The following is a 24,759-nucleotide window of genomic DNA, read 5'->3' as shown; positions in this document are numbered from 1 at the left end:
CCTCGCCCACACTACACTACCGCCGCTACCCTGCACCCCTCCCCACCCACACTACATCTCACCCTAGACCCCCCCCGCCCACACTACACTACCACCGCTACCCTGCACACCTGTCCCTGCACACACTACATCTCACCCTACACCCCCCGCCCCGCCCACACTACACTACCACCACTATGCTGCACCCCTGTCCGCGCACACACTACACTTACCTTCTCTGACCGGCTTCCTCTCCTTCATGCAGTGGAAGGAAGGAGCCGGTCCACCAGCAGTTGGGAGGATGGAGCAACCAGGTACAGATGACAGAGGCGCAGGTGAGTTCTTATTTTCTTTTTTCTCACACTGCTGGGTTTTCAACGCAGAAAACCCAGCGTTTATTTTTTATATTCAGATTTTTTATATTCGGATACCGCTGGTATGGGGGCTACAAAATTGGTCGCGGGTTCTGCATCATTTTTAACATGGAAGACTTCACGCACAATTGAGTATGTCCCAAAAAGATACAAACAGCAAACTGACCCAAACTGAACTACACATTTTGCATGGAGAGGGTTATAATTGAGGAGAGCAGAGCTGAAAATGTGTTGTTACCAGCGCAGCACAAAGAGGGAAGTAAATTTGCAGTGGGTCAAATGAACTAGAGATTTAAGGGGGATATTTATCAAAACTCGGCGAGAGATAAAAGTACCAACCAATCAGCTCTTAACTGTCATTTTTCAAACACAGCTTGTAAAATGTAAGTTAGAAGCTGATTGCTAAGTACTTTATATCTCTCACAATTTTCTCTCTCTCCAAGCTTTGATTAATACCCATGTTTACACTGGGTTTTAACAGAGGTCAGTGGGAAATTGGACATGGTATGTACAGTGGGAGAGATGTACAAAGTCTTGGAGAGTGATAAAGTACCAACAATCATGACAGTTAAGCTGGCCACACACTAGACCAACTTTCATCCAACTAGTTGATTGGTTGGAATGAAAATCTGGTAATGTATGAGAGTAAATGATGATCAGCAATTTGCTCCTAAATGCCAGAAAACAGATGAAAATGGTCGCCAGACAAGTTTGTTAGATGTTTGATCTAAACAATTTGTTCAAACAACAGTTTTTGTCCCTTTTCCGGCATTTGGGAGCAAATTGCTGATTGTCATTTACTTTTACACCTTACCAGATTTTCATTCCAACCAATCAACTAGTTGGCTGGTTGGATATAAGTTGGTCTAGTGTGTGGCCAGCTTAAGGAGCTGATTGGTTGACCCCAGTGTGCAGACAGTGCTGGGATAAAGAGAGGAGGTGTAACCTGTATTCTGTCGGAGCATCACAGATTGTGTGTGCAGTGGGTGTGTCAAATTGACTGAGCCACTAATTAAGTCACCTGTGTTCAAGCATGGCTATCCTCAAAACATGGACTATAATGACGGAGTTTGAGAAACTCTTGTCTTAATAAACAGATCAATAACATCCATAATTTTAGGCATGTACTTGTCGCTGTAATTAACTTGTCTTTATAGAATAGTGTGAAATATTATGTTTTCTTGGTCTTTAAATGTTGATAACCAAATGTGCATAAATACAGGTTTTAACAATAAATAAATTATATTTGATGGTTTTTGACCCTTGCTTCACAAGCTCATATCGCCAAACATTTGAAGTGAGAGGATCGGGACAGGAGAGAGTATTCACATTACCTGTCCCTGATCCCGGTCCCCTCCAAATCACACTTTCACTGCCAGCAGCACATTTTCACCTCTGCCAAAGCGACTGCAAAAGCAACATACATCTGCATCTGCCAGGCTGACAGGGAAAATGCAGCCATGAGGGTGGGGAAGCATGCAAGCCTCCACTCACACATGCCCTGGCTGTCACACATAATCTGCAAAAATGACTGAGCCATTGAAAAAACAACAATGTATACTTGAAGGCTATGCTTAATGAGTGCTATGATGTGAAACGGTTCTTCCATGTTTAAACAGAGATTATGGAAAAGGAAGGAATGAGCAAGTTCTATTGTTGGAAACATAATTCCAGACAGGCATTAATTGGTATACTTTAGAAAAGGCCACTATACATTAAATTTGCTTCATAACAATAGCAAAGCCTTAATTGGTTCCCCTATGGTGACAGATATCCAATAATAACAAGTATCAGTCACGTTCCCCCCTCAGTCATTATCGCACCATGACAGAACGGGCCATGCTCCCTGTAGAGTTTTGCTGGTTGAGCGAGGTGTCAGTATAACAAGGCTGCTGACCTACGCCTATAAAATGGTGATTATGAATGGTCTTATAAATAGAGTGCAGCCAAAACGGGACATCCTTCCTTTTTAGGTAACACACAAAACACTTACACTTTCGCTCTGAAAGGGGTTTAAGAAATTTCCACCCATTTCTCCGTCATCTCTTGGCGTGCCTGGCTGGTTGCTCAGACTCATGTTATTCGGAGAGTTCTGTCCGTAAAATTTAAAGATAAATACATAGAAACGTTATTAATGGCAGTGCATCTCTGTACAGGCATGTGTATGCTATAAGAAATGTGGCGGCTGTCAGTATCCCTAGCACTGCCCAGTGTCTCACTGTATGAATTGGTTCCAACTGCTCTACCGCAGCCTGGGGAAACTCACAGGAGCACCATCTTTTCTATAGTACGCCAAAAACGCCACATCAAATGTATTTCCTGTTGCTTTAGCGTGACCTGTCACCTACAGATACAGAAGTCATTACTTTGTGGCCAGCACCAATATTCACATGAATATAGCATACCAATTCAATAATAGAAGACATACAGAGAGCTATAGGCACGTCACTGGTACCCAGCAAATGGATCTATATTGATAAGTTACTGCATGCTGGTTCAGTGCACAAATGAACGATAGGTCCACTTGAAATTCCACTTGCAGCTGATTCTTACTGGTTTACAATCGGCCTTTATAGTGAAAATGTTTTAACTAATTAGAGGATAAAACCAGTATATATAAAGGTCTATCTTCATCCTCTTTTTGGTGTTAGTAGGAACTTATTAGAGATAGAGGGTCTGTCCAGAGTTGCATGCAAATCAGCCATAATTAGTTATGGGATAATAATGCAGTTAATCACAAATATGCAGAGTTATACACATCTATGAGACCGCACATTCAAACGCCCAGTTACGCTCCTTCGGCCGCAAGTGGAGTTGCATCAGAGTTGCGTACAACTGTAAATTGCTGTAGATGCATGCGCTCAGCTAGGGGGCAGGTGCAGAACAGACTTGTGTGAAACTTTACATCAGTCCGAAAGTGAGGGCTATTTACTAACATTGCTAGGAAGGTGTAAATTTGCACTGAAACCACATCAACCAATCAGCAATTCGATTTCATATTTCCAATGCAAGGGAGAGAATGAGAGCACATGCCTGGTTGGTTGCTATGTTTTAGTACAGATTTGCAACTTTAAGCATCAATAGTAAAAATCCCTGATTATAAATGATAGCCGCCTTATGTATATTTTGTACAAAATATGCAATTAACTGCTTCCAGTGCTGACTAAGAGAATGGCAGAAAAATGAATCTGTTACTGTATTTAGATCAGTGGATTTCAAATATGATCCAGAAAGAACTCATGGTTTATGGATATCTACAGTGAAGCATACTCAGGACAAGAATCACTGGCTCAGTCATTTTAAGGGCTTGTGCACATAAGCGTTACTTAAATCCATACCAAGCTGAACAGAGAAAGAGATGGATAGAAATAACACCTGTATGCCCATAGTCTTTCTGCGAGATTTTATTAGTACTGTGATTTACATGCGTGTTCCATTTTTCTAGTCATATAAAAGCATAGTACAAGCCCCACACAATGACTTGAGGTGATGAAAGTGGACAGGGATTTGTGGTACAAAGTAAGAGGTGCAGGAGAATAATGTCTGTATATGAGACTTTCACATCATACAAAGGATCCGTGACACCAATCAGGTCATAACAGTATTAAAATCACCTCTATCGGTCTTCAAGCAAACTCATTTCCTGTGATGAAGATCACCTGAACTTTTCAAAAGTCAGGATCTGAATGATGGGTTCCTAACCCATAGGCCAGGACCCAAAACATAGGTCTATGGGCCTGATTCAGCCAACAACGCAAAGGAGAGAACGCACGTACCTGTCCGAAGCGAGAATATGCTAATCAATGCATATGCATGGAGACAGCGGCACAAGATGCAGACGCCCAGCCCTATATTAAGCCGCCCACCTCCCTTTACTCAAAGCCTGGTCAGTACGCAAGATAGCGTAAACATCGGTAACATCGAGAACTATCGACCACATTTGCATAATAGTGGTTGACCGACCTCGCGCCGGATCTTAGCAACTTCCTGTGTGCACGGAGTCTCAGCACTGCGTACATTGCCGCACTGGCTTAATTATAGACGCCACTGAAACGGCGCCCCGTCGTACAGGCACGCCTGCGTTTGCCCGACCACCCCCCTGTCATCACCCACAAACTGCACTGTCAATCAATATCAGAAGGGGTCTGTGTGCACGCTGCATGTAGTCTGCGTACGCTTAGCCGACCGCACTGGCTAGTTCGCGCACGCGCAGTGCGATGCATACGCATGTGAAGAACAAAAACATCGTCCAAGTGTATGCGTTCTCTCCTTTGCGCTGCTTACTCAATCAGGCCCAGTGCTCAGTATAGGGTAAGGTGCATGTTCATATTTGAAAATCTATTTTACTTTATGACCTGCACACATAAATAATCATATTTGAAAAATGTGCTCACTGCTTGGTATACCTCAATAGTAATTTGTTAAATCCTCATTAAAAACATGTAATAAATAAAAACATACTGTAATAAACAGTACAATCATATTTGATAAAAGGATTAGCAAAATAGTATTAATTGAAATGTCCACATAAATACCCAAATCATGTAATACATTTCTAACCCATCTCAAATTCATATGTACACATAAAGCACCGATCCAATACTTCTATGTCACAAAACTGCAAAAATAACCAGGTTCCAAAATCAGTTTAAGTACAGCGCTGCCTCGTCTCCTGATTAGTCTGAGTGCCGGATGTCTGACACAAAATAAAGAAGAAGAAAATGCTCTAGTTACTCACACAGTAAGTGTAGAAAGGTAGATAACTCACGCTCCCTGTATGGTAGTGCCTCTCATCTGTGTATTCACCGGTACTGTGTGGCAGATTACTTACCATATACAGATGTCTCCACATATATCTTCCTTCCTTCCGTGTTAAAACAGCCCTTCTAGTCGTGCCATGCCGTGGAGTGACTTGGTAGCACTGAGCGGCTTTTCATGCAACTTTTTACCTTAAAATGCATCTTATTCGCAAAGCGGTGCAAATAGGTAGCACAAGCAGCTTCTGCTGATTAAAAAGATATGCGGCATGGCTATGTTCTGTGTGTGACTGCGGGTGTATCTGCATGCAAAATGCTACGTTACAGTGTCACCGCCGCTGACACTGTAACGTAGCATTTCGCTTGCAACTACCTACTCTACTACCTCTCCTCTTGATCCTATACCCTCACAAATCAGTAAAGCTCTGTCTCCTGTGCTCATTCCACACTTCTGTAATCTCTCTTTCTCTACTGGTATCTTTCCATCACTGTTCAAGCATGCAGTGATCAAAATTCTGACCCTAACTCTCTCTCAAATTACCGACCTATCTCCCAGCTACCATGCCCCTCCAAGCTACTGGAGAGACTTGCCTACACCCGCCTCACACACTTTCTTAACACCCACAACTTATTGGACCGACTTCGGTCAGGCTTTCGTTCCCAACACTTCACTGAGACAGCACTGACTAAGGTAGTAAATGATCTGGTCACTGCCAAGGTTAAAGGCCATTATTCACTTCTAATTCTTCTAGATCTTTCTGCTGCCTTTGACACTGTTGACCACTCTCTTCTCATACAAACACTACAATCCCTAGGTCTTCAAGGCACAGCCCTTTCTTGGTTCTCATCCTACCTATCTAATCGCTCTTTCACTGTTCACTTTTCTGATTCTACCTCATCTTCGCTACCTCTATCAGTTGGAGTACCACAAGGCTCAGTATTAGGTCCTCTGCTTTTCTCAATATACCACCTTTCTTGGCAAACTAATCAGCTCTTTTGGTTTTCGGTATCATCTGTACGCAAATTTACCTATCCTCCCCAGATTTGTTACCATCTGTGCTGGTCCGTGTCACTGAATGTCTCTCTGCCACTTCATCTTGGATGTTATATTTCCACCGGCCAATAGTAGTTACCAACCTGATATCTCTATTACGGTTTACAACTCGACAATCAACCCCAACCCACAAGCTCGCTGCCTAGGTGTCATCCTTGACTCTGTCTTTTGTTACCCACATTCAATCTGTCTCTAAATCCTGTTACATACATCTAAAAAACATAGCCAAAATTCGACCACATCTTACGTAAGACACTGCAAAAACTTTAATACACGCACTTATAATTTCCTGCATTGACTATTGCAATAGTCTCCTTATTGGTCTTCTCAAAAACAGGCTCTCCCCACTACAATTCATTTTGAATGCAGCTGTGAGGTTGATCTTTCTCACCAAACGTTCAGTGTCTGCTGATCCACTGTCAGTCCCTCCATTGGCTGCCGGTCTTCTACCGTATTCAATTTAAAATACTTACACTCACACATAAAGCTATTAACCAAACCACACCAACATACATCTCTTCACTTATCTCAAAATATCTTCCAACCCGACATCTCCACTCTGCACAAGAACTGTGTCTCTCATCCCCGCGCATTACTTTTTCCCATGCACGGTTACAGGACTTTTTTCGGGCTGCACCCACCCTGTGGAATGCCCTCCCACGCACAATAAGACTTTCCACTAGTTTCCAAACATTCAAGCGTTCTCTGAAAACTCACCTCTTCAGACAAGCCGCCCACCTAACCTTTTATAGCTCCCTATCTAACTCTCTTCTTATAGTAAACACCTATGACATCTTCTCTTTCTTCAATTTAACATCCTCCTAACCCTAGGCCAACTTTCCAGTGTGATTGGATTATACAGCCCACCAAGAACATCTGCAATCGGGCTGGACCAATTTGCAATATGTAGCACCTATACTTGTGAATTAACACCTATTTCCCTATAGATTGTAAGCTTGCGAGCAGGGCCCTCTTACTCTTATGTATGTCTTTTATGTATGGTCTTTTACAACCCAGTATAATGATAATGTTGATTCAAATTGTAAAGCGCGACGGAATTTGCTGTGCTATATAAGAAACTGTTAATAAATAAATACACCCGCAGTCGCATCCAGAATATAGACATGCCGCTTGCGTGACCTATTCGCATCGATTTGCGAATAAGTAGCATTTGAAGGGAAAAAATTGCACGTAAAAACGAGTTGCATGGAGTTTACGGGTTATTTGTAACACAACTTGTAGCACATGGAGGTAAGATGTATGTGGACACATCTGTATGGCCCTGCATCTCACTCTGTGTATTCACTGGTGCACAGACCGCGCGGCAGATTACTTACACTCCGTGTATGGCCCTGCATCTCACTCTGCGTACTTACACTCCGTGTATGGCCCTGCATCTCACTCTGCGTATTCACTGGTGCACAGACAGTGGTCATTTTATGACCAGAACATAGACAGGATGGTAAAGACAGAAATCAAAGGCTACTATTAATCAGATGGAATATTGAAACTGCTCCAACTTGTTTCCAGATAAAAGGAAATAGCTCAAATATCTCAAAACATTTACTGATCATGTAAAAGGCAAAGGAAAAAATTAGGAAGCACAGTAAACGGGTCAGCACATTTGGGATACAGCATTTATACGACTATATTCCTCCTTTTCTATATATTTAAAGACTGATGCTGCTTGTTCTTCCATTATAGTCGATACCCATGGCACATTCTATCTGGAATCTCTGTTTGAGCATCCGTTGAATGTTCTGGTTATAGGAGGAAGACACATACTGTATATTATACCTGAAACATGAGTAACCCTCCATCCAGCCTGTGTAGTAGTAAAAAGCGGGAGACCCAAGCTTCATGCATGGTATGCGCGTAATCTATAATATTTCTATACGGCATAGAACATGGTGAGGAACCTTAAAATGTAATTGTTATTTACAGTACTGTGCAACAGAAACCTCGGCTGGCATCTGGCAGTCAGACTAATTGAATGCGTAGCGGTTATATACTCCTCTAGTTTTGTAAACTGTTAATAGCTAGTATTTTGTGGTTGAGAATTATTGGAGCACTTCTCTATGTATACATATTGATTTATCCAGTAGTGAAGGATGGTTAAGTTTTGGATAATTGTCCTTTTGTCGATACACCTTTATACAGAACGTGTATATGAAGTGCATGAAGTTTAAAATGTAGTTTTTTTTTTTGTTTTCTATTATTTACTCTTACGAGATCCCATCCGTGCTATACTTATTTTTACAATCTGTTTTTTATGACTTTTTAATACATTACATTAAATATATACTTCGCAAGCTTTATTTTCAATTATATTCTTAATGTTGGCGTTTGTAACTATACAGAGTCATCCGTGGCTAGGAGTATATGAATGTATAAATGTATTTCTCGTACATATTGCAAAGCGATTTGAGTATATTGTACAACTCCAAAAATGTCCATTCATTGTATTTCAAAATAATACACTAAACGTAGAGGACAATAAAGAATAAACATTGTTAATTAAAATCAGACTTAGCCTGGGTCTTGGGTCTTGGGACAGCAACACTTTAGTAAATTATATACCAAATAATTTATAACATGCAAGTAGTAATTATGTTTGCATCTGCTTTATTAGCCATAAAGGATAGGTAGACAAGACTATTGTAGTCAACAACATCACTCCTCCCTTTGGACAGGCTGAGAGAACAAGTACTCACCTTGGAAATACTGTCCATGTCCCCTGAGCCTACAAAACACAGCACTGATTAGGACACTTCAAAACATTCATATATTCACAAAAGATAGGTTACACTGTGACACTAGACTTGGTAATAGATGCAGATTTCCTCAAACCCAACATAACGACCTGTCATTCTTCATTAGTGCTAGCAGTGTGTTATACTCTGCAGATCCTCACTCCCAGCAAGTCAGTAGTGTTCTATAATAATGTTCCAAATACATAGGTTATACTTATAGCATTAGGGAGAGGGGAGAGGCTGCAAGTATCACATAATCATGTCATGAATAATGCTCCCCAGAGAACCTACTCAGAAAGCTGTAATAGCTGGGGTCACAAGAAAAGAACTTAGGTGCAGTAATAACGAGACTACTCATTAATGCCAAGTTATGTAATAGTATAAGGGCTGGTAAGGAGTATTACAACTTTATTGAACCACTGCTGTATTAGTACTACGTCTAATATCAAATGTTGTGTAATGCACTGAATTTAACACACCTTGCACCACTAATGACAGTTGGTAGGAGGGATGTATGTTTTGTGTAAAACTGTAGCTGGTATGTTACACTAAATGTAATAATTAGCGGTATGTGGGGGAGATTTATCAAAGCTTGGAGAGGGATAAAGTGGAAACAGGTAAAGGGGTCTATTTACTAAGCAGTGTTATGAGACAGAGTGCAAAGTGATAAGTCTGTTATAAGGTGCCTGCCAATCAGCTCCCAACTGTCATTTTTCAAACACAGCCTGTGAAATGACAGTTAGGAGCTGATTGGCTGGCACCTTATCACAGAATTATCACTTTTCACTCTGTCTCATAACACTGCTTAGTAAGTAGACCCCAAAGTAACAACCAGTCAGCTCCTAACTGTCATTTTTCAAAATACAGCCTGTAAAACGACAGTTAGAAGCTAATAGGCTGGTACTTTATCTCTCTCCACTTTATTACTCTCTAAGCTTTGATAAATCTCTCCCAGAGTACGAACATATCAGCTTTTGACTACCATTTTACAGGGTGTGTTTGAAAAATGACAGAAGCTGATTGGTTGGTACTTTTTCACTCTCCCCAGGTGTGTTTCTTCACCACTTATTCTGGATGTAACTTTTTCCGGTGATATGCCGATTTTGGACTCAAGTTTGGAGTTGTGTTATTCATCACCTAGTTAACTATTTATCTTTAACCCCTGAGTGGACCATATATGGTATTCTTCCCAAAGGCGTGAGAGTGGCAAAGGGGGTTCATAAATTACTATTAGTTTCCTTTAAAAAATAAAAATGTACTGAACGCTTTTTTTTAATACATGGGAGAGTTATATTGACACGCTTTCCCCATTACTTAGGGAACAACTATGGCAATGTTTCCGAGGTACAGAATCTCAAGACCCCTCCATATTCATTGATATAAGCTCTACCCAAGGTGCTGGTGCTATGCAGGTTCTAGTCTAATTCTTCTAATTAATATAATTTTTTTAGTATTTCTCAATATATAAAAATTATTGATATGATGTTATCTTTTCTTTCTTGATACACAATGTTGATTTTTTTATATATATTTATTTTTTTTACTGCTATTTTTGAGATGTTGTCAATTTCAATCGTATTGTATTTTGAGTCCATGCTTCAATAAAGAAAATTTGTTACAAAAAGAAAAAAAGACATTAAAAAACACAAACAACAGAAACAAATATGATCTCAGGAATAGAAGAAATAAAAAACAATTGAATGTGTATAATATTTAGACACTTACCTAATGAGCCATTTATATGGTGCGGTTCCAGTCCACCTAACCCACTCATTGGGCCATCTGATCCAGGACCCATAGGAAACTAGCACAAAAGAAACAAGAACCAGGGGTAAAATAATCTGTCCTACCTGTGTGTGTCCATTATTGTATGGTTTCACTAATAAATAACTTTCCCTTACTATTGTTATTAGCACAAAGTTACCTTCAATTACTTATTTGATCATATAATTTTATGCTAATTATGGACAAACAGAAATCGATGAATTCAGGCTTGTACTGTTAAGTATTAAAACAATTCTGGAGTATACCTATATGCAATGTGTGAATCTCAGTTTTACGGAACAATGAATTGGGTGTAAGTTGTCTTGTGTGAGCAGTTCTCACAGCAAACTCGCATTGCGAATTACAGTTGCAATCCATTTCCAAACTCAAATAATTTTTTTTCAGAGGAAAATTGTGGTTTTATTTTAAGGTAACAATGTCAGTATACAGCGCAGAACACCTTGGACACCTCCCTTATGATGAATTATTTGGAAGTTTCAATTAGCTTAATTGGACCAATAATTACATGTAATTTGAGTGCTGTACACAAAAAATAGCCTCAAATTAGCTCAAAACCATGTTTTTAGTTCGTTTAGGCACCCCAAATTTAAAGTATTTTTTAAAATGAAAAATAATTGCTTTTTAGATTTTTTTATATTTTGTTAAAATTTAAAGTGGCCTCAAATTACCACAAAATCACTTTTTCTGCTTTTTTTGCATTTCTCACTTAATTCTTTTGAGATTAAAATAAAAAAGTTAGCTTTTTATCATTTTGTTTTCATTTTTAAAAAAATGCACAAATTAGCCATTTGACACCGTTTAAAAACCTCCAGTACTTTCCTTATGCCCACTTTATGATTCTGCTAATTAAATTATCACTTTTTTGAAAATCCAGGATGGTTTCCCCACTTTCTCTTTCATCTGGGCTGGGGGACACTGGACCATGGGTTGTAGGTGGGAAGGTGTGGATTTGGCACTAACACTGAAATCTATAACTCCTCCTCTATGCAACCCCTGACTTCACTGTAGTTTTAGTGCCTGTGGAGAGAGGTACGTTTTTTCAGGGGAGCAGCCCCTGGTTTAGCTTAGGGGTGGATTACAAGTTTTCACTTCTCACATTCCTTGGCCTTCCTTCGCGGGGGTTTGGAGGCCAGTTGACTACTTATTTTTGTGATTATACTGGCTTTGGCCTGGTCACTTTATTCCGGGCGCCGGTATGCTGCGTATTCAGACATTGTTTCATCCACAGGTGGGGCCATGGACTCTGGCTTTGGTCCTGTCGGCTCTCACACAGACGGCATGGGCGTTGGAGCATTCAGCTGATCTTCGGTTAGTTGCTTCTGAGCTGGTCTTCCTTATGGCTACTGCCTTCAGTTGGCATGGCTTCGTGTTGGCATTTCCAAGTCACCTTTTTTCTCCTCTTCCAGGAGGATGTTACGGTGCGCTCTACAGTTTTTTTACACAAGCCGACTCTTGTTTCGGCCTTTCTTCCAACAGGAGGTTGTCTTTCTGATCTTTTGTCCTTCAGCGACTTCCTGGGACTAGGGTGAGATGGCTTTGCTAGCTGGGCTGTATGCCACACTGTTCTCTGCGGCTGCTTTTGTAGCGAATTAGGGGGTCGACCGGCTACTCAGCAGACCCCTGCGTACTGGATCCACTCGGGCATCAGTCATGCCTCTTCTGGAGCGGGGTGACCGCCACCAGAGCGGGTGTCAGAACCTTTTGCCAGGGTGTATGTTTTCTGAGGGGCAGTGCGATCCAAGACTAGCAGCACAGTCCGTTGTACAGTTCTCTGGTCTCCTGCCCGCATGTTTACTCATTTTTCAGCGTTCAGGTTTCTTGCCTCTGGCGTCATACAGTTCTCCGGTCAGGCAGCCTGAGCGTTCCCTCCCCTGGGGGTGGCTTTTGAACATCCCCATGGTCCAGTGTCCCCCAGGCAAGACGAAAGAGAAGAGAGGATTTTGGGTACTTACCGTTGAATCCTTTTCTCTGAGTCAGGCTGAGGGACACAGCTGTATTGAGTATGAGTTATGATTTGGGTCGTATTTGACAGTCAATTTAATTTTTATTTTTCGTGTGACAGTGTCACTGAATATTGCTTCTCCTTACCAGGCACTTTTGAAGTTGTATTGAAGTCAGGGGTTGCAGAGGGGAGGGGTTATAGATTTCAGTGTTAGTGCCAAATCCACACCTTCCCACCTACAACCCATGGTCCAGTGTCCCCCAGCCTGACTCAAAGAAAAGGATTCAACGGCAAGTACCCAAAAATCCTCTTTTCAGGGCCTTCTCCCAAGTCTCATACTATAGAAAATTTTCACAACCTTGCAGCGAGTAACGCGAATAGGCATTTCTAATTGGACCTTACATTCCTTGGGAGTGTGCATTCGTGTGATGTTTGAGAGTTTCATAAAACAAACTCACTTTTGCAAACTTGCACCTAATTGGGTTGCCCCCTTAGTGTGTGAACTTAATACCCAAGTTTGACAATGAGTACATTATGATGCCTAATTTGTATTGGTTATCATTAATAACTGCAGCATGGTCCTGGTGGCAAGCTTTGTAACAAAATTATACTCAGAATGCTTGTTAAAAGTAAAAAAAAAAAAAAGACAGATCTTAATCACCAATAAGAAAACAAAACGTAATGAAAAGTAAAAAGTAGAGCACTACCCAATGCTTACGTTAGGTCTGTTGGCGCCGGGAGGTACTGCATTCATTAATGTGTACATATTGTCTCCAGAGTTTGTTGAATCTTAAACAGAAGGTTATATAAAACGGTAAAAATACATCCATGCATACTGTACATACATTTATCAGTAGCTGAAAAATTGGGAAAACAAAAACAACCAGCTAACAATAATATATTACAGCTGAATAGCTATGATTCACCTTTATTGCTGGAACAAGAATCATAACCGTACAGTCAGAAATACCAGCATGAACTGAGGTATATTTTGCTATCAAGGTTCTAAATAAAATAAAACCCTCAATTTATTTGTGTTTAAATTCCAAAGATTATAATCATATGAACTGACACCTTCAGCTAGATATTTAATTCACAATGACATTCTGTCAGTGATTATGGGCCTTATATCTATGGTATCTATAGATCTCTGGAAAACTGTAATGCATAGGAAGTATATTGGTGCTGCTCAGCAATTTTATACTTGGTGCACATGTAGCTTGTTTGAATTGGAAAATATATAATTTATTCAATGTTTCGGATGTAAACAGTGGCTACCATCAGGACCAAAACCTGTGTGTTATTTCAGAATTTAATGCACCACTATGAATTGCTTTCCACAGACGAGTATTAGCACCTGGGGTGGGGGCCATGTTCAGGGGGCACCCCCTATACCACCTGCCAGCGACCATCTTTTGGAAGATTGTACTAGCTCTGGCACAGCAGTATAGAGGTGTGTGTATATGTGTATGGGGGGGCTACTGCTTGGCACACACAATGGGTCCGATGTGGGTGCAGTGTGTGCAGCCTAAAGCACCACTTGACCAAGGATCCCTGTGCAACCTACACCTATATAAATACGCCACCAGCTTTCCTACATCTGCCCCTTTAACAAAAATATGTTTATGGATCCACTGATTGTATATATTGTAACCGGGTATAGCTGGCTATGGCTCCTTATTATCCCATACACCTATTCACTGCCTATTTCCCTGGCGCAAGCTCTCACTACAGGGCTTCAGTAAAACAACTACAGATGTAGCAAGCACCAGAATGTGGTTCTATGTACTATGATTTGACCAAGTGCAATGCTGTAATGTTAACCATCAAACCACTGATATGTTTTACTGAATACCACAGCTAACTGTAGGTTGATTCAATGTAGAAGGCTGATGTGAGAACTGCAGTTTACACAGAATGACAGATGCTGACAATAATAAATCATTAAAACACTTCATTCATTTTATTTATAAACAAACACACACATTCCATCTCCCCAATTTCTCAACCAGCTCCTAAGCTGGCTAGTGCCTCTAAGCCGTGAATGGTTGCAAAACTCTTTGGCGTGCTGTCCATCCTAGCAGCTAGGCGGGCTCCCCATCCTAGCAGCAAGGCGGGCTCCCCATCCTAGCAGCAAGGCGGGCTCCCCATCCTAGCAGCAAGGCGGGCTCCCCATCCTAGCAGCAAGGCGGGCTCCCCATCCTAGCAGCAAGGCGGGCTCCCCATCCTAGCAGCAAGGCGGGCTCCCCATCCTAGCAGCAAGGCGGGCTCCCCATCCTAGCAGCAAGGCGGGCTCCCCATCCTAGCAGCAAGGCGTGCTCTCCATCCTAGCTGCAAGGCGTGCTCTCCATCCTAGCAGCAAGGCGTGCTCTCCATCCTAGCAGCAAGGCGTGCTCTCCATCCTAGCAGCAAGGCGTGCTCTCCATCCTAGCAGCAAATACCTGGGTTGTGTGGGTTAGGCTTATTAACAAGTGCGCAACCCTAGAGGTCCCAATAAATAAAAAGGGATCCATAGGCTCTATAGAAGAACCAGTCCTATGATGAGGGATCTGAATACTGGTTGTTATTATTATTAAAATGGGGTACCTTACCATTGCTGGTGCTGCAGATTTCCCTGTTCTAGTGATCATCACTGAGGCTGTGTAGCCCTGGGGTTGGTGGTATAACTTCCAGGGGGACTATGGCATGAACTTCCAGGTACTCCGAATATCAATTTATTTTTTATTAGCAGTACTGGCTGTGCCCCAAAAGGAGACCCTACCGAGGCTGGTCTAGAGCCAACAATAAATACATGACAGCATTTCAAATTCAATAATCTATTCGGTTTGTATGAATACAACGTCAATTGAAATTGGCTGTGCAAACTTTAGCTATTCAGTTCTTTTGGAACTGCAAGTCCCAGCACACCAGAAAGGCTAGAACATAGTACTACAGCAGCTGGATATCCACACGTGACTATTTTAATGTACACAATACTACCTAAAATGACCCAACTACACTGTACACTCTGAAATAAATAAATCACCAATCACTTCCTTAACCAGCATCAGACAAATAAATAAGATTGGGTACCATGGAATTCTGCCAAGTGGTGGTCCCATTATAATGAACAGGTATCTCAAGGGGATACAGGCAACATCACGACACACGGGATACCGGGGCTTAAAATATCAGCGCCAGAATCCCGAAACCTGTCGGCATCCCGAGGTAAGTAGCGGGGTTAAGGGGAGGTTAGGTTTAGACACTTAGAAACTAGGGGGGGAGGTTAGGCTTAGGTACCGGGGAGGGAGGGTTAGGATACCAACCGACAGGTGTAGGTATCCTAACCCTGTCGGGATCCCGGCGTCAGAATTCTGACAGCCAGGATCCCGAGCGCCAGAATCCCGTACCCAACCCATCTCAAGACCCACTTCACTGTTAGCCAAGCATAAGCAGTCCCTGTGGTTGGCAGTGGTGTTCCGTCCGAATACACTTGGTCACAATGCATTGGTCGTAATTTTTTATGGAGATTTTATTTCCAGATTACATACACATTTATAAAATAGACATACGCAAAAACACAGGCGCACACTTGTACATAAACTAGATTAGTAAATATACCTGCAGGACTGGGCATAATAGGTGTGCCTGGGGGCCCGCCACCACCAGGAGGACCCTGCAGAAAAGCATGAGATAGGTCAGTATTTCTGCACAGGGAAGAACTGCTGTGGATTAGAAAAAAACTATATAAATAGAGATAAGAGTGTTGAATGAGTATTCAAGCGTATGTCCCTTGAGTATATACAACTATTGCTAGATCATTAAGGGTTCACACTGTAGTATGTTTTTTTAAATCAATTTTTTACCAATTGTTTCCCCTAAACTAACGGAGCTGCAAGCCCCAGTCTGAGTTCCCAGTTGCACTGTCCATGCAGGAGGTTGCTGTATTAACCAGTAACTATTCTCATCAGGAAAGAAATGGGTAAATGCAATTCCAAGAAACAGATTTAAATTATACAAGTGGAATCACTAATTCTATGTATTGTGTATACAGTTTCTACACCAGTAACTGTATTGGTTCCACATAAACTGACCACATTAGAGGATACCACTTCTGCAAATTGCAGAATGAATCAATGGATTCTAAATACCTCATTGTTGCAAATGATTCTGAAGTGCCATTTAACAGTTGCACGTATTGCAATGGATGCTATTATGTAGCACATCCTGGCTCGCTCTGTATCTGTGCGCAGATTGGTAACTGTTCTTCAAACAAATATCAACATATGCACATTAAACGACAGACAAAACAGCCTGAGCATGGCTCAGATGTTCACTCCACAGACAATACACAAGGGCTCCTCTTAACATCTGGATAACTATTTCTTTGACTAAATAAAATGTAACATCATTTCCAATGAGCAAACAAAACCAGATGAACTTACTACATAATTCCCGGGAGACGCAGACGAGTAGGGTATCTGAAAAGCAAATAAAAAAAAAATCAAAGTTACTCTTTCATTGTTCAAATAAAATAAAAGTTCTATTGATTGCTTTTCCTTTTTGTGTAATTTCGTTTGCGGAACATATTCTTCTCGTTAGTTAGATTAGTCCAGCCTTTACCACACAGATTTAAAATGCTAATCGTTTTAAGCTGAAGGGTCCGGTGAAAGCGCTTCATAGATGGAAACAGCTGCTTCTGACTTTACACCAGGGAGAAACATTGTGAGGGAAGCCAGTGGTGAAGAAAGACACACATACTGTGGGGGTGAATGGCAGGAGGGGTGTTCAGCCTTGGTCCTGTGATTCTAATAGAACTGGTTGAGGATAAAGCTAGGTTTAGTTCAACAGCAGCTCGGCACTGCAAGGTTATAATATAAACTGAGTGAATGTTACACTTTCTAATCAGTCATGACGATTTCCTGGGAACTGAATGAGGACACTAGATCAGTGGGCAGGGTACAGGGGTAAATTACCCCACATGGGGTAAAAATTGAATTCCTGGGGGTAATGGACGGACAGCCGGGCATGCATATGAATCATTCTATAATATAGAATGATTCATATGTATGCCCGGCTGTGCTGCAGGGAGGCTCTAAGCCGGATGCCCACTGAGATGTTATTACCAGCGGGCGCCCGTTTCCTTCCCTGCTGCGCCGCGTTAACCGGAGGCTGGAGTTCTCCTCTGAACTCCAGCTTCCGACTCTCTCCATGCGCACTATGGGAGAGACGTCATGACGTCTCTCCTATAGATCTGAGGAGCAGCCGGGCGGACAGGACGGCGGCGGATGCAGGAGCGGGGATTAAGGTAAGTGGGGTTTTTTTGTACAAGCGGCACTAAAGGGGCATTATATGGGGGCACTATTATAGGGGCATTATATGGGGGCACTACTATATGATTTTCTTCCTTTCAAATCAAGGGGATAACGTCAGCATATCTAAATATATTTGGGGGTAAAAGGTAAAAACGTTCCCTGACCCCTGCACTAGATGGTAAGCTCTCCCAAGCAGGACCCTTATCCCTGCCTTACCAATAACATATTCTCCTCCCCACTGTCAACAACAGCACCAAACCTTTGGGTTTAGCCAGCATTGGTTTTCTGGGTACTAGGATTGCATATGCAGCAATGGTTTATTATAGCTTGTATCCCATGGTATGCCTGCAAGTCATTTGCACTTTCTTTCTAGATCTGCACTATTTCTCCTTAGGCGCGACCCCTTGTGGCACCATACAAAGGATAAAAGTAACTTGTTGAGGACAAACTCCTTCGATGGCAATACTTGTATCTAGTGGCTACATTAGGACTAAGCACGTGTATTTTTCACCTACAGACTTTGCAATTGAAGAGGAGAGTGGATGAAGGTGTTATGTTACGTTTAGAAGAAACTGTCATATTAAAGGGGAATTCAATTGTTTTGGGAGCCATGACAATTTATGAGCACCTGCTGGAGTAACTGAATTGTTTTGGGCGCCCATTAATTAACGTGCTTGTTGCATGTTATAGACAGGGTTTAGCTGGGTATAGGAGGGTGCCAACAGAAAAGTCATCTTGAAATCTTGGACGACTTTTCCTCCACTAAGTACACTAAAAGGAATTTTGCTTCAAATACAGGTTGAGTCTCCCATATCCAAAATGCTCGGGACCAGGGGTATTTTGGATAACGGAATATTCCATATTTTGGAATATTTGCATGCCATAATTAAATATCTTGGGAATGGGACCCCAGTTTATACACAGAATGCATTTATGTGTTATATACACCTTATACACAGAGCCTGCAGGTAATTTTATACAATATTTTCAATAATTTGTGCCTTAGACAAAGTTTGTGTACATTGAGCCATCAAAAATCAAAGGTTTCATTATCTCAGTCATGGCAAAAATATTCCGTATTTCGGAATATTCCGTATTTCGGAATATTTGGATATGGGAGACTCAACCTGTATTATACTTTGATCGCAGAACTATATTACCTGACTCAGAGAAGGGCATTACTCGTTTCTATGGCAAATGGGGATGGTATATTGAATCTTTGGATTCTGTAACCCGAGAATTCATTATGAAACTATTTGAAACCCCCTCGTGGTCCTTTATCAGATAATCATAAGTAGTTTTGAATACTTTATGCTACTTTTAAGATCTAAGGGCCTCATTTATCAACGAGTTTATAACTGAAAACTAGTGATAAATATCACTTTTTATGATAAATGGTGCTCAGCCAATCAGCTCCTGTCAACTGTTAGAAAAATGACAGTTGGGAGCTGATTGGCTGGAGCATACACAGTGATATTTATCACTAGTTTTGAGTTATAAACTCGTTGATAAATGAGGCTGTAAAAGTCTTAACTGGGTGAAGAAGCCAGAGACCTATATGCAATTTTTTTTTTTAGATAAATGAGAATTTGTGCGGGCAACCTACTCAATTTATATTGTATTTCTTTTTTGTAATATTAATTTTTTCTCTCTATATTAATAAAATTAAAATAGAAACTTCAAAGAAATGCCGGCAGTTCTCGTGGCCCAACAGAACAACCACTGAATTGCTCTGTCGGGCACCCATCACTGACAGCCATTGGTGCAAATAACTGAATCTCCCTCCCTTCCAGTTCATGATAAATTATTAGACTAAAAATTGGCTTAAGAATTGGACATAGCACCAAACGATATCAGTAAATAGACAACAAAAATATATATAACAATATTGTTACTATAATCCCTAGGTCATGCCACCTTCATCCATTAAAAAAAAAAAAAATAAGTGATTTTTTTTTTTCCCCAGAAATATTGTTACATAACACCTGCAGCCGCCTGCCCGCATCTTCAGTTATAACTGAAAAATAACACAGATTAGATATAAGAAATGAGAATGATACTATTGTGGGAAGAGGTCCGGGAATAAACAACAAGATAGATATTACTGTTCACTGGAGATATTCGCTACAGCACAGGTTCTCAAACTCGGTCTTCAAGACCCCAAACGGTGCATGTTTTCCAGGTCTCCTCACAGAATCACAAGTGAAAACATTATCTCCTCCTGTGGATCTTTTAAAATGTATCAGTGAGTAATGGATACACCTGTGCATCTCCTGGATGACCTGCAAAACGTGAACTGTGTGGGGTCCTGAGGACCGAGTTTGAGAATCACTGCACTACAGCAACGGAATTTATCCTTAAAAAGTTCTAAACTCTTTTTTTTTTTTTCCCAACACACTTTAATTATTTTATTCCAAACTACAGGGCCTGTAATGACTGTGTGCCGCCTGAGCACTGTATTTTAACCACCTGCTTCACATATAAAGCTAACTTTTTATTTAGTTGTCATTTAACGAACATTACCATGACAAAAACGGCTATGCCCCCGCCTGTACAGCAGAAAAGACCCTGTAAATGTGCCTTTTCCACCACTATTGCTCATTTAGATAATGTGGTTCTGACAAATCTAGTCGCAGCTGCGCATGTAACAAAGAGCCCTTTATCTGCCCAACATATCCCATCAGCTGAGAATTCCTGCACCCTCATAGACACTGCACCCACTTGGCCAAGGAGATCCATGCAATACCAGGGACTTGTGCTGCAGTAGCCACATGTCGTCACAGGGCATTTGGTCTGCGGATTTGTGGTTCTTAAATGACCTTTACTATGTGCATAGGTCAACTGTGATTCTACTTTCCACAGAAACAAAGTCTCATTTCGTAACATCACTACAGGCTACTCTGTCTATAGCAACATTCTAGAGATAATTATTGTGATCATCAGCATAAAGAGTACCGTGACCAGCCATTGAGATAGAATTGCATTTTTAGAGGTATATTATAGGACACTTTGATGAGTTTTTTTTGTTCTTATTTGTAGCTGTTTTATTATCACTGTCACCTAAGAAAATGAGGTAAGACAGGTAATATAAAATATATACACACATCAAAACGTGCAAAATAAAACAAGCACAAAACAAAGACTTAAATAATAATATAAATGGATACTAACTGAGTTTGCACTGCCAGGGTTAGGCCATGGTCTTCCTCCGCCTGGACCCCTAGGTTGCAAATAAACAACATTAGATCTTCCACTAATCATCTGACATAATACCAGGTCATATATGGCACCGCAATCTGCTTGATTCCCACATTCTAAAAGCTCTCTTTCCCAAGTTACGGTGTCTGGAAGGCATTCATGTACTTTAATAACCTGTCCCACTTTATGATTTATTGTGCGACAGGAACAACATTAACCTATTGTAGTTTGTTTTATTAATGCAGAACAATACTGCCAAGTCACCTAAAGTAAGAGGTTTAAAGGTACAGTATACATAAAATGCAAGATGCCCGATGTTTTAAATCTGGGCATGCATCCGAGATGCACTGCACATGTGTCCCGATGGTTACCGCCGGCAGACACATACCCAAATAGCATGGAGATTCCTGGGTATTGACTTGGCTTTTCGTTGTCGGGCGTGTTGGTGTCAGGGACTGCATCGGAAAACACACTTCCACTGGCACATCGGACATTCTGAGCAACCATAGGGTTGATATAATGTCCTATGGTACAGCTGATGTCCGCTCAGTGGTGCATCTTTCAAAGCACTGCAGCGGATTAGAGCCTCAGCTGGTGGGTGTGTCTCAGTAGGAAGCCACTCGGCTGTAGCAGTAACATAAATTTTCAATAGCAGCTGCGACCGCTATTGCACCTCTGTACACCTCTAATTCAGGACCTATGCCACTAATCACACAGCATTAAATATATTAATCTGCAGTAAATCGTGCTTGTTTTTGTGCTCCAAGTAATAGCTAGAAATTAAGAGTATGCCATGCCCTGATGAGAGCAAATCATAATGATCATATAGAAATGTTACCATCCCAAGCCGTAGTAGACATTTACTGCCAGCGCCCAGAGGTAAGGTGTCTGCCAAGCCCTACCCTGTTGGCGTCGCTGCATGCCCCCTCCTGGTTCACATGCCTTGCTGCAGGGATGCGAAACACCAAGTACCCTAGGTTACGCCCCCCCCCCCCCCTGGTATTGTGGAGGTACCTTCCCTTTCAACAGAGCACTTGGCACCCCAGGGAAAACACTTCTGTTGCCTTTGGCAGTTATGCCAGTGATCCCAAGATTATTGTGCTCACACATAGCACTTGAAAACAAAGTTTCAGTTGTACACATGAACTTATTAAGCACTTGTGAAATAATGTCACCTTTCTTTTTAGACGGTTGTGTGACTTTACATTCTTTAACCATGAGTTTATAAAAAAAATCTGACATGCAATTGAATGTGTGCATATTTTAAAAGTACCAAGGGGTATATTTACTAAAGATTGATATTGGAAGATTTTTGGTCGATTTTGTATTTCAAGGTCTAAATCATATATTTACTAACAGATTATTTTTCAAATTTTTTTTAAACAATGTAAAAATTCATCTGTTAGTAAATGTATGAATTAGGGGTATATTTACTGAAAGTCGATTTGGATTGATTTTGTTTTTCAGGGTCTAAATCACACATTTACTTAGAGATGATATTTTGGCATGGTTTAAAAAGAAGAGGTCAAAAATCATCTGTTAGTAAATGTGAGTTAGACCCGAAACACAAAAATCGACCAAAAAAAAACCCCGACCAAACATCGACCAAAATGTTATGAATCTTCAGAGCATTGCTTTAAAGACAAAATTAGTTTGTAAGACGTTGCGACAGAGCTCTTCATCAATTTGTCTCAAGTATGTCTTTATTGTAACCTCTGTCTGTTTCATATCCGCACTGTCTGGCACATTATATAGAATACTAATAACAATATAAATCTTGGAGTACTGAACTGTAAAGCTAAAAGATATGATACTACCTAATATAATACATGCACCTGCGCAATCCTGCAGTCATGTTGGGGATGCTTGTGGGGTTCGAGCATGCACGATTTGACCTTCCCTCTTACTATAGCAAAACCGTTTTACACACTTACATGTTCATTCCGGGCATCCCAGGGCCACCAAGTGCATTTAGTGGCGGTCGCATCCCTCCTCCGTAACTCTGCAATGATAACCAAGGGTCAGACTACCACAAAACAAAAAAACAAAACCAAAGAGGAAAGGAGAAAGAAAGGAGAGCACATTAATGACATGCCTGTAAATGTCATCTGACAGTGCCTTAATATACACAATAGACAGCAAAGCAACGCTGTAATCAATCAGACAGCATGTGTTGGGTTCTCTCATTGTAATGTACCAGCTACTATGTGATTACTGGCAAACAGCGACTATGTGGTATTGACAGAATCACCCACAGCAGTTATAAATGGTAGGACCCAAGAAATGTAATTCAGCTGGCACCTAGGTTCAGAGACCCTGAGAACCACCCTGTCCCATCAATGTCTAAACCTTTACTAAGTAGAGGCCGCTGATCATTACAAATTCCCCAAACTGGTAACTCTTGCCTCTTTCTACTATCATGCTATACCGAAAGGGATTGTCAGCTTATGGACAAACCCCCAAAACCTGCCTAACTGCCAAACAGCTTATTATCTGAGGACGGAAAATAGTTCATAGTTCAACTTGCTTCCTCTCATTGCTACAACACTGCAGCTCAAAGCTGAGCCCCATCTATAGAACCCTACTGAAGAGATCTATCCTGGCTGGGTCCTCCAGCAACATGCACGATGAGTCCACTCCAGCCTTCAGAAAAAGATTTTACCTGGTTATGGAAGTTGTCCAGTATTGTGCTTTATATACATAAGGTTCATCTGAGTGGCTTATAGTGAATGAATGTGTCACTATTAGAACAGTCCCCTCATGATGTACAGGTATGTAAATATAGCCAATCTCTGTGGTCACAAATTTGCTCCCCTCCAGCTTTCTGGGGGCAGATGATAGCTAGCACAGGATGCTGCATGTCTAGGTCTTACAGACTTCTAACTTATACATTAAAGAGGAACATATTAACACAGATACGTCCAGCTTGAACTGTTTTTACATACACTCTCTCTCCCCCCTTGACATAAAGCATGTTGTGGAGTTCCAGACAAGCAAATGCTGTGTTATTTTCTACAAACATGGTTGCCAGTGTCTCAGCACATGATTGGATGGCGATACAGACATCAAAATTGGTTGCCATGAACCTGAACATACAGTTTGAACAACTTTAAAGATGCTTTATGCACCAACACTGGTTACCCAATGTAAACTAGGTCTGATATCGGTAAAAACATTTTAAAAAAAGTAAAGCTGGTTACACACTTGTACAATGACACTTATGCGATTTTACTTTACCCGTCCAAAGTGCCGACTCATGTGTACACACCTTTACAATCTAAATTGCAAAGGTGGGGACTTTGACTGGGGCGGTGGTACACCTGTCAAACCGTAACGCAGGTGTCCTAAGGCGAGCTCAGGGAGGACAGAAACCTCCCGTGGAGCAGATGTTTAACACATCTGCTGAAAAGACACAAAGGCGGCACTGCTGCTCGGGGATTATGAGCAGAGACATCAGACAGAGCGGTCGGCAGTGCGTACACACTTCACTTCTTGTCAGATAGTGTACCACCCCATAGGTTGAAAATTAAACTGCATATAAAGCCTGATCTTCACATGTGATCTGTTTTCTTCCATTAAAACATGATCCATGGTGCTTACATACTCTTATACTCTTAAGATAT

General features: G+C 41.2%; 1 protein-coding gene across 3 annotated transcripts in view; it reads right to left on the bottom strand.

Annotated features, from left to right (window-relative positions):
* The window catches only part of SSBP2 (single stranded DNA binding protein 2), a 228,377-nt gene that overhangs the window by 8,136 nt on the left and 195,482 nt on the right, over positions 1–24,759 (bottom strand). For 2 of the 3 annotated variants that reach the window (XM_088457926.1, XM_088457927.1), the window contains 8 exons: positions 23,071–23,138; positions 21,110–21,158; positions 17,069–17,104; positions 16,245–16,299; positions 13,363–13,433; positions 10,643–10,721; positions 8,879–8,907; positions 2,347–2,445 (listed from right to left, as the gene is read on the bottom strand). In XM_088457926.1, the coding sequence (XP_088314052.1) occupies positions 2,347–2,445; positions 8,879–8,907; positions 10,643–10,721; positions 13,363–13,433; positions 16,245–16,299; positions 17,069–17,104; positions 21,110–21,158; positions 23,071–23,138 (486 nt within the window). The remainder of the gene's footprint in view (positions 1–2,346; positions 2,446–8,878; positions 8,908–10,642; positions 10,722–13,362; positions 13,434–16,244; positions 16,300–17,068; positions 17,105–21,109; positions 21,159–23,070; positions 23,139–24,759) is intronic. The other variant, XM_088457928.1, reaches the window with a different exon arrangement.

The sequence above is a fragment of the Taudactylus pleione genome, unplaced genomic scaffold (assembly GCF_031769625.1).
Source record: "Taudactylus pleione unplaced genomic scaffold, aTauple2 ptg000792l, whole genome shotgun sequence".
In the NCBI taxonomy this organism is placed as follows: Eukaryota; Metazoa; Chordata; class Amphibia; order Anura; family Myobatrachidae; genus Taudactylus; species Taudactylus pleione.
Note: the sequence above shows the minus strand (reverse complement) of the source record. Positions and strands in the feature narration are given on the sequence as shown.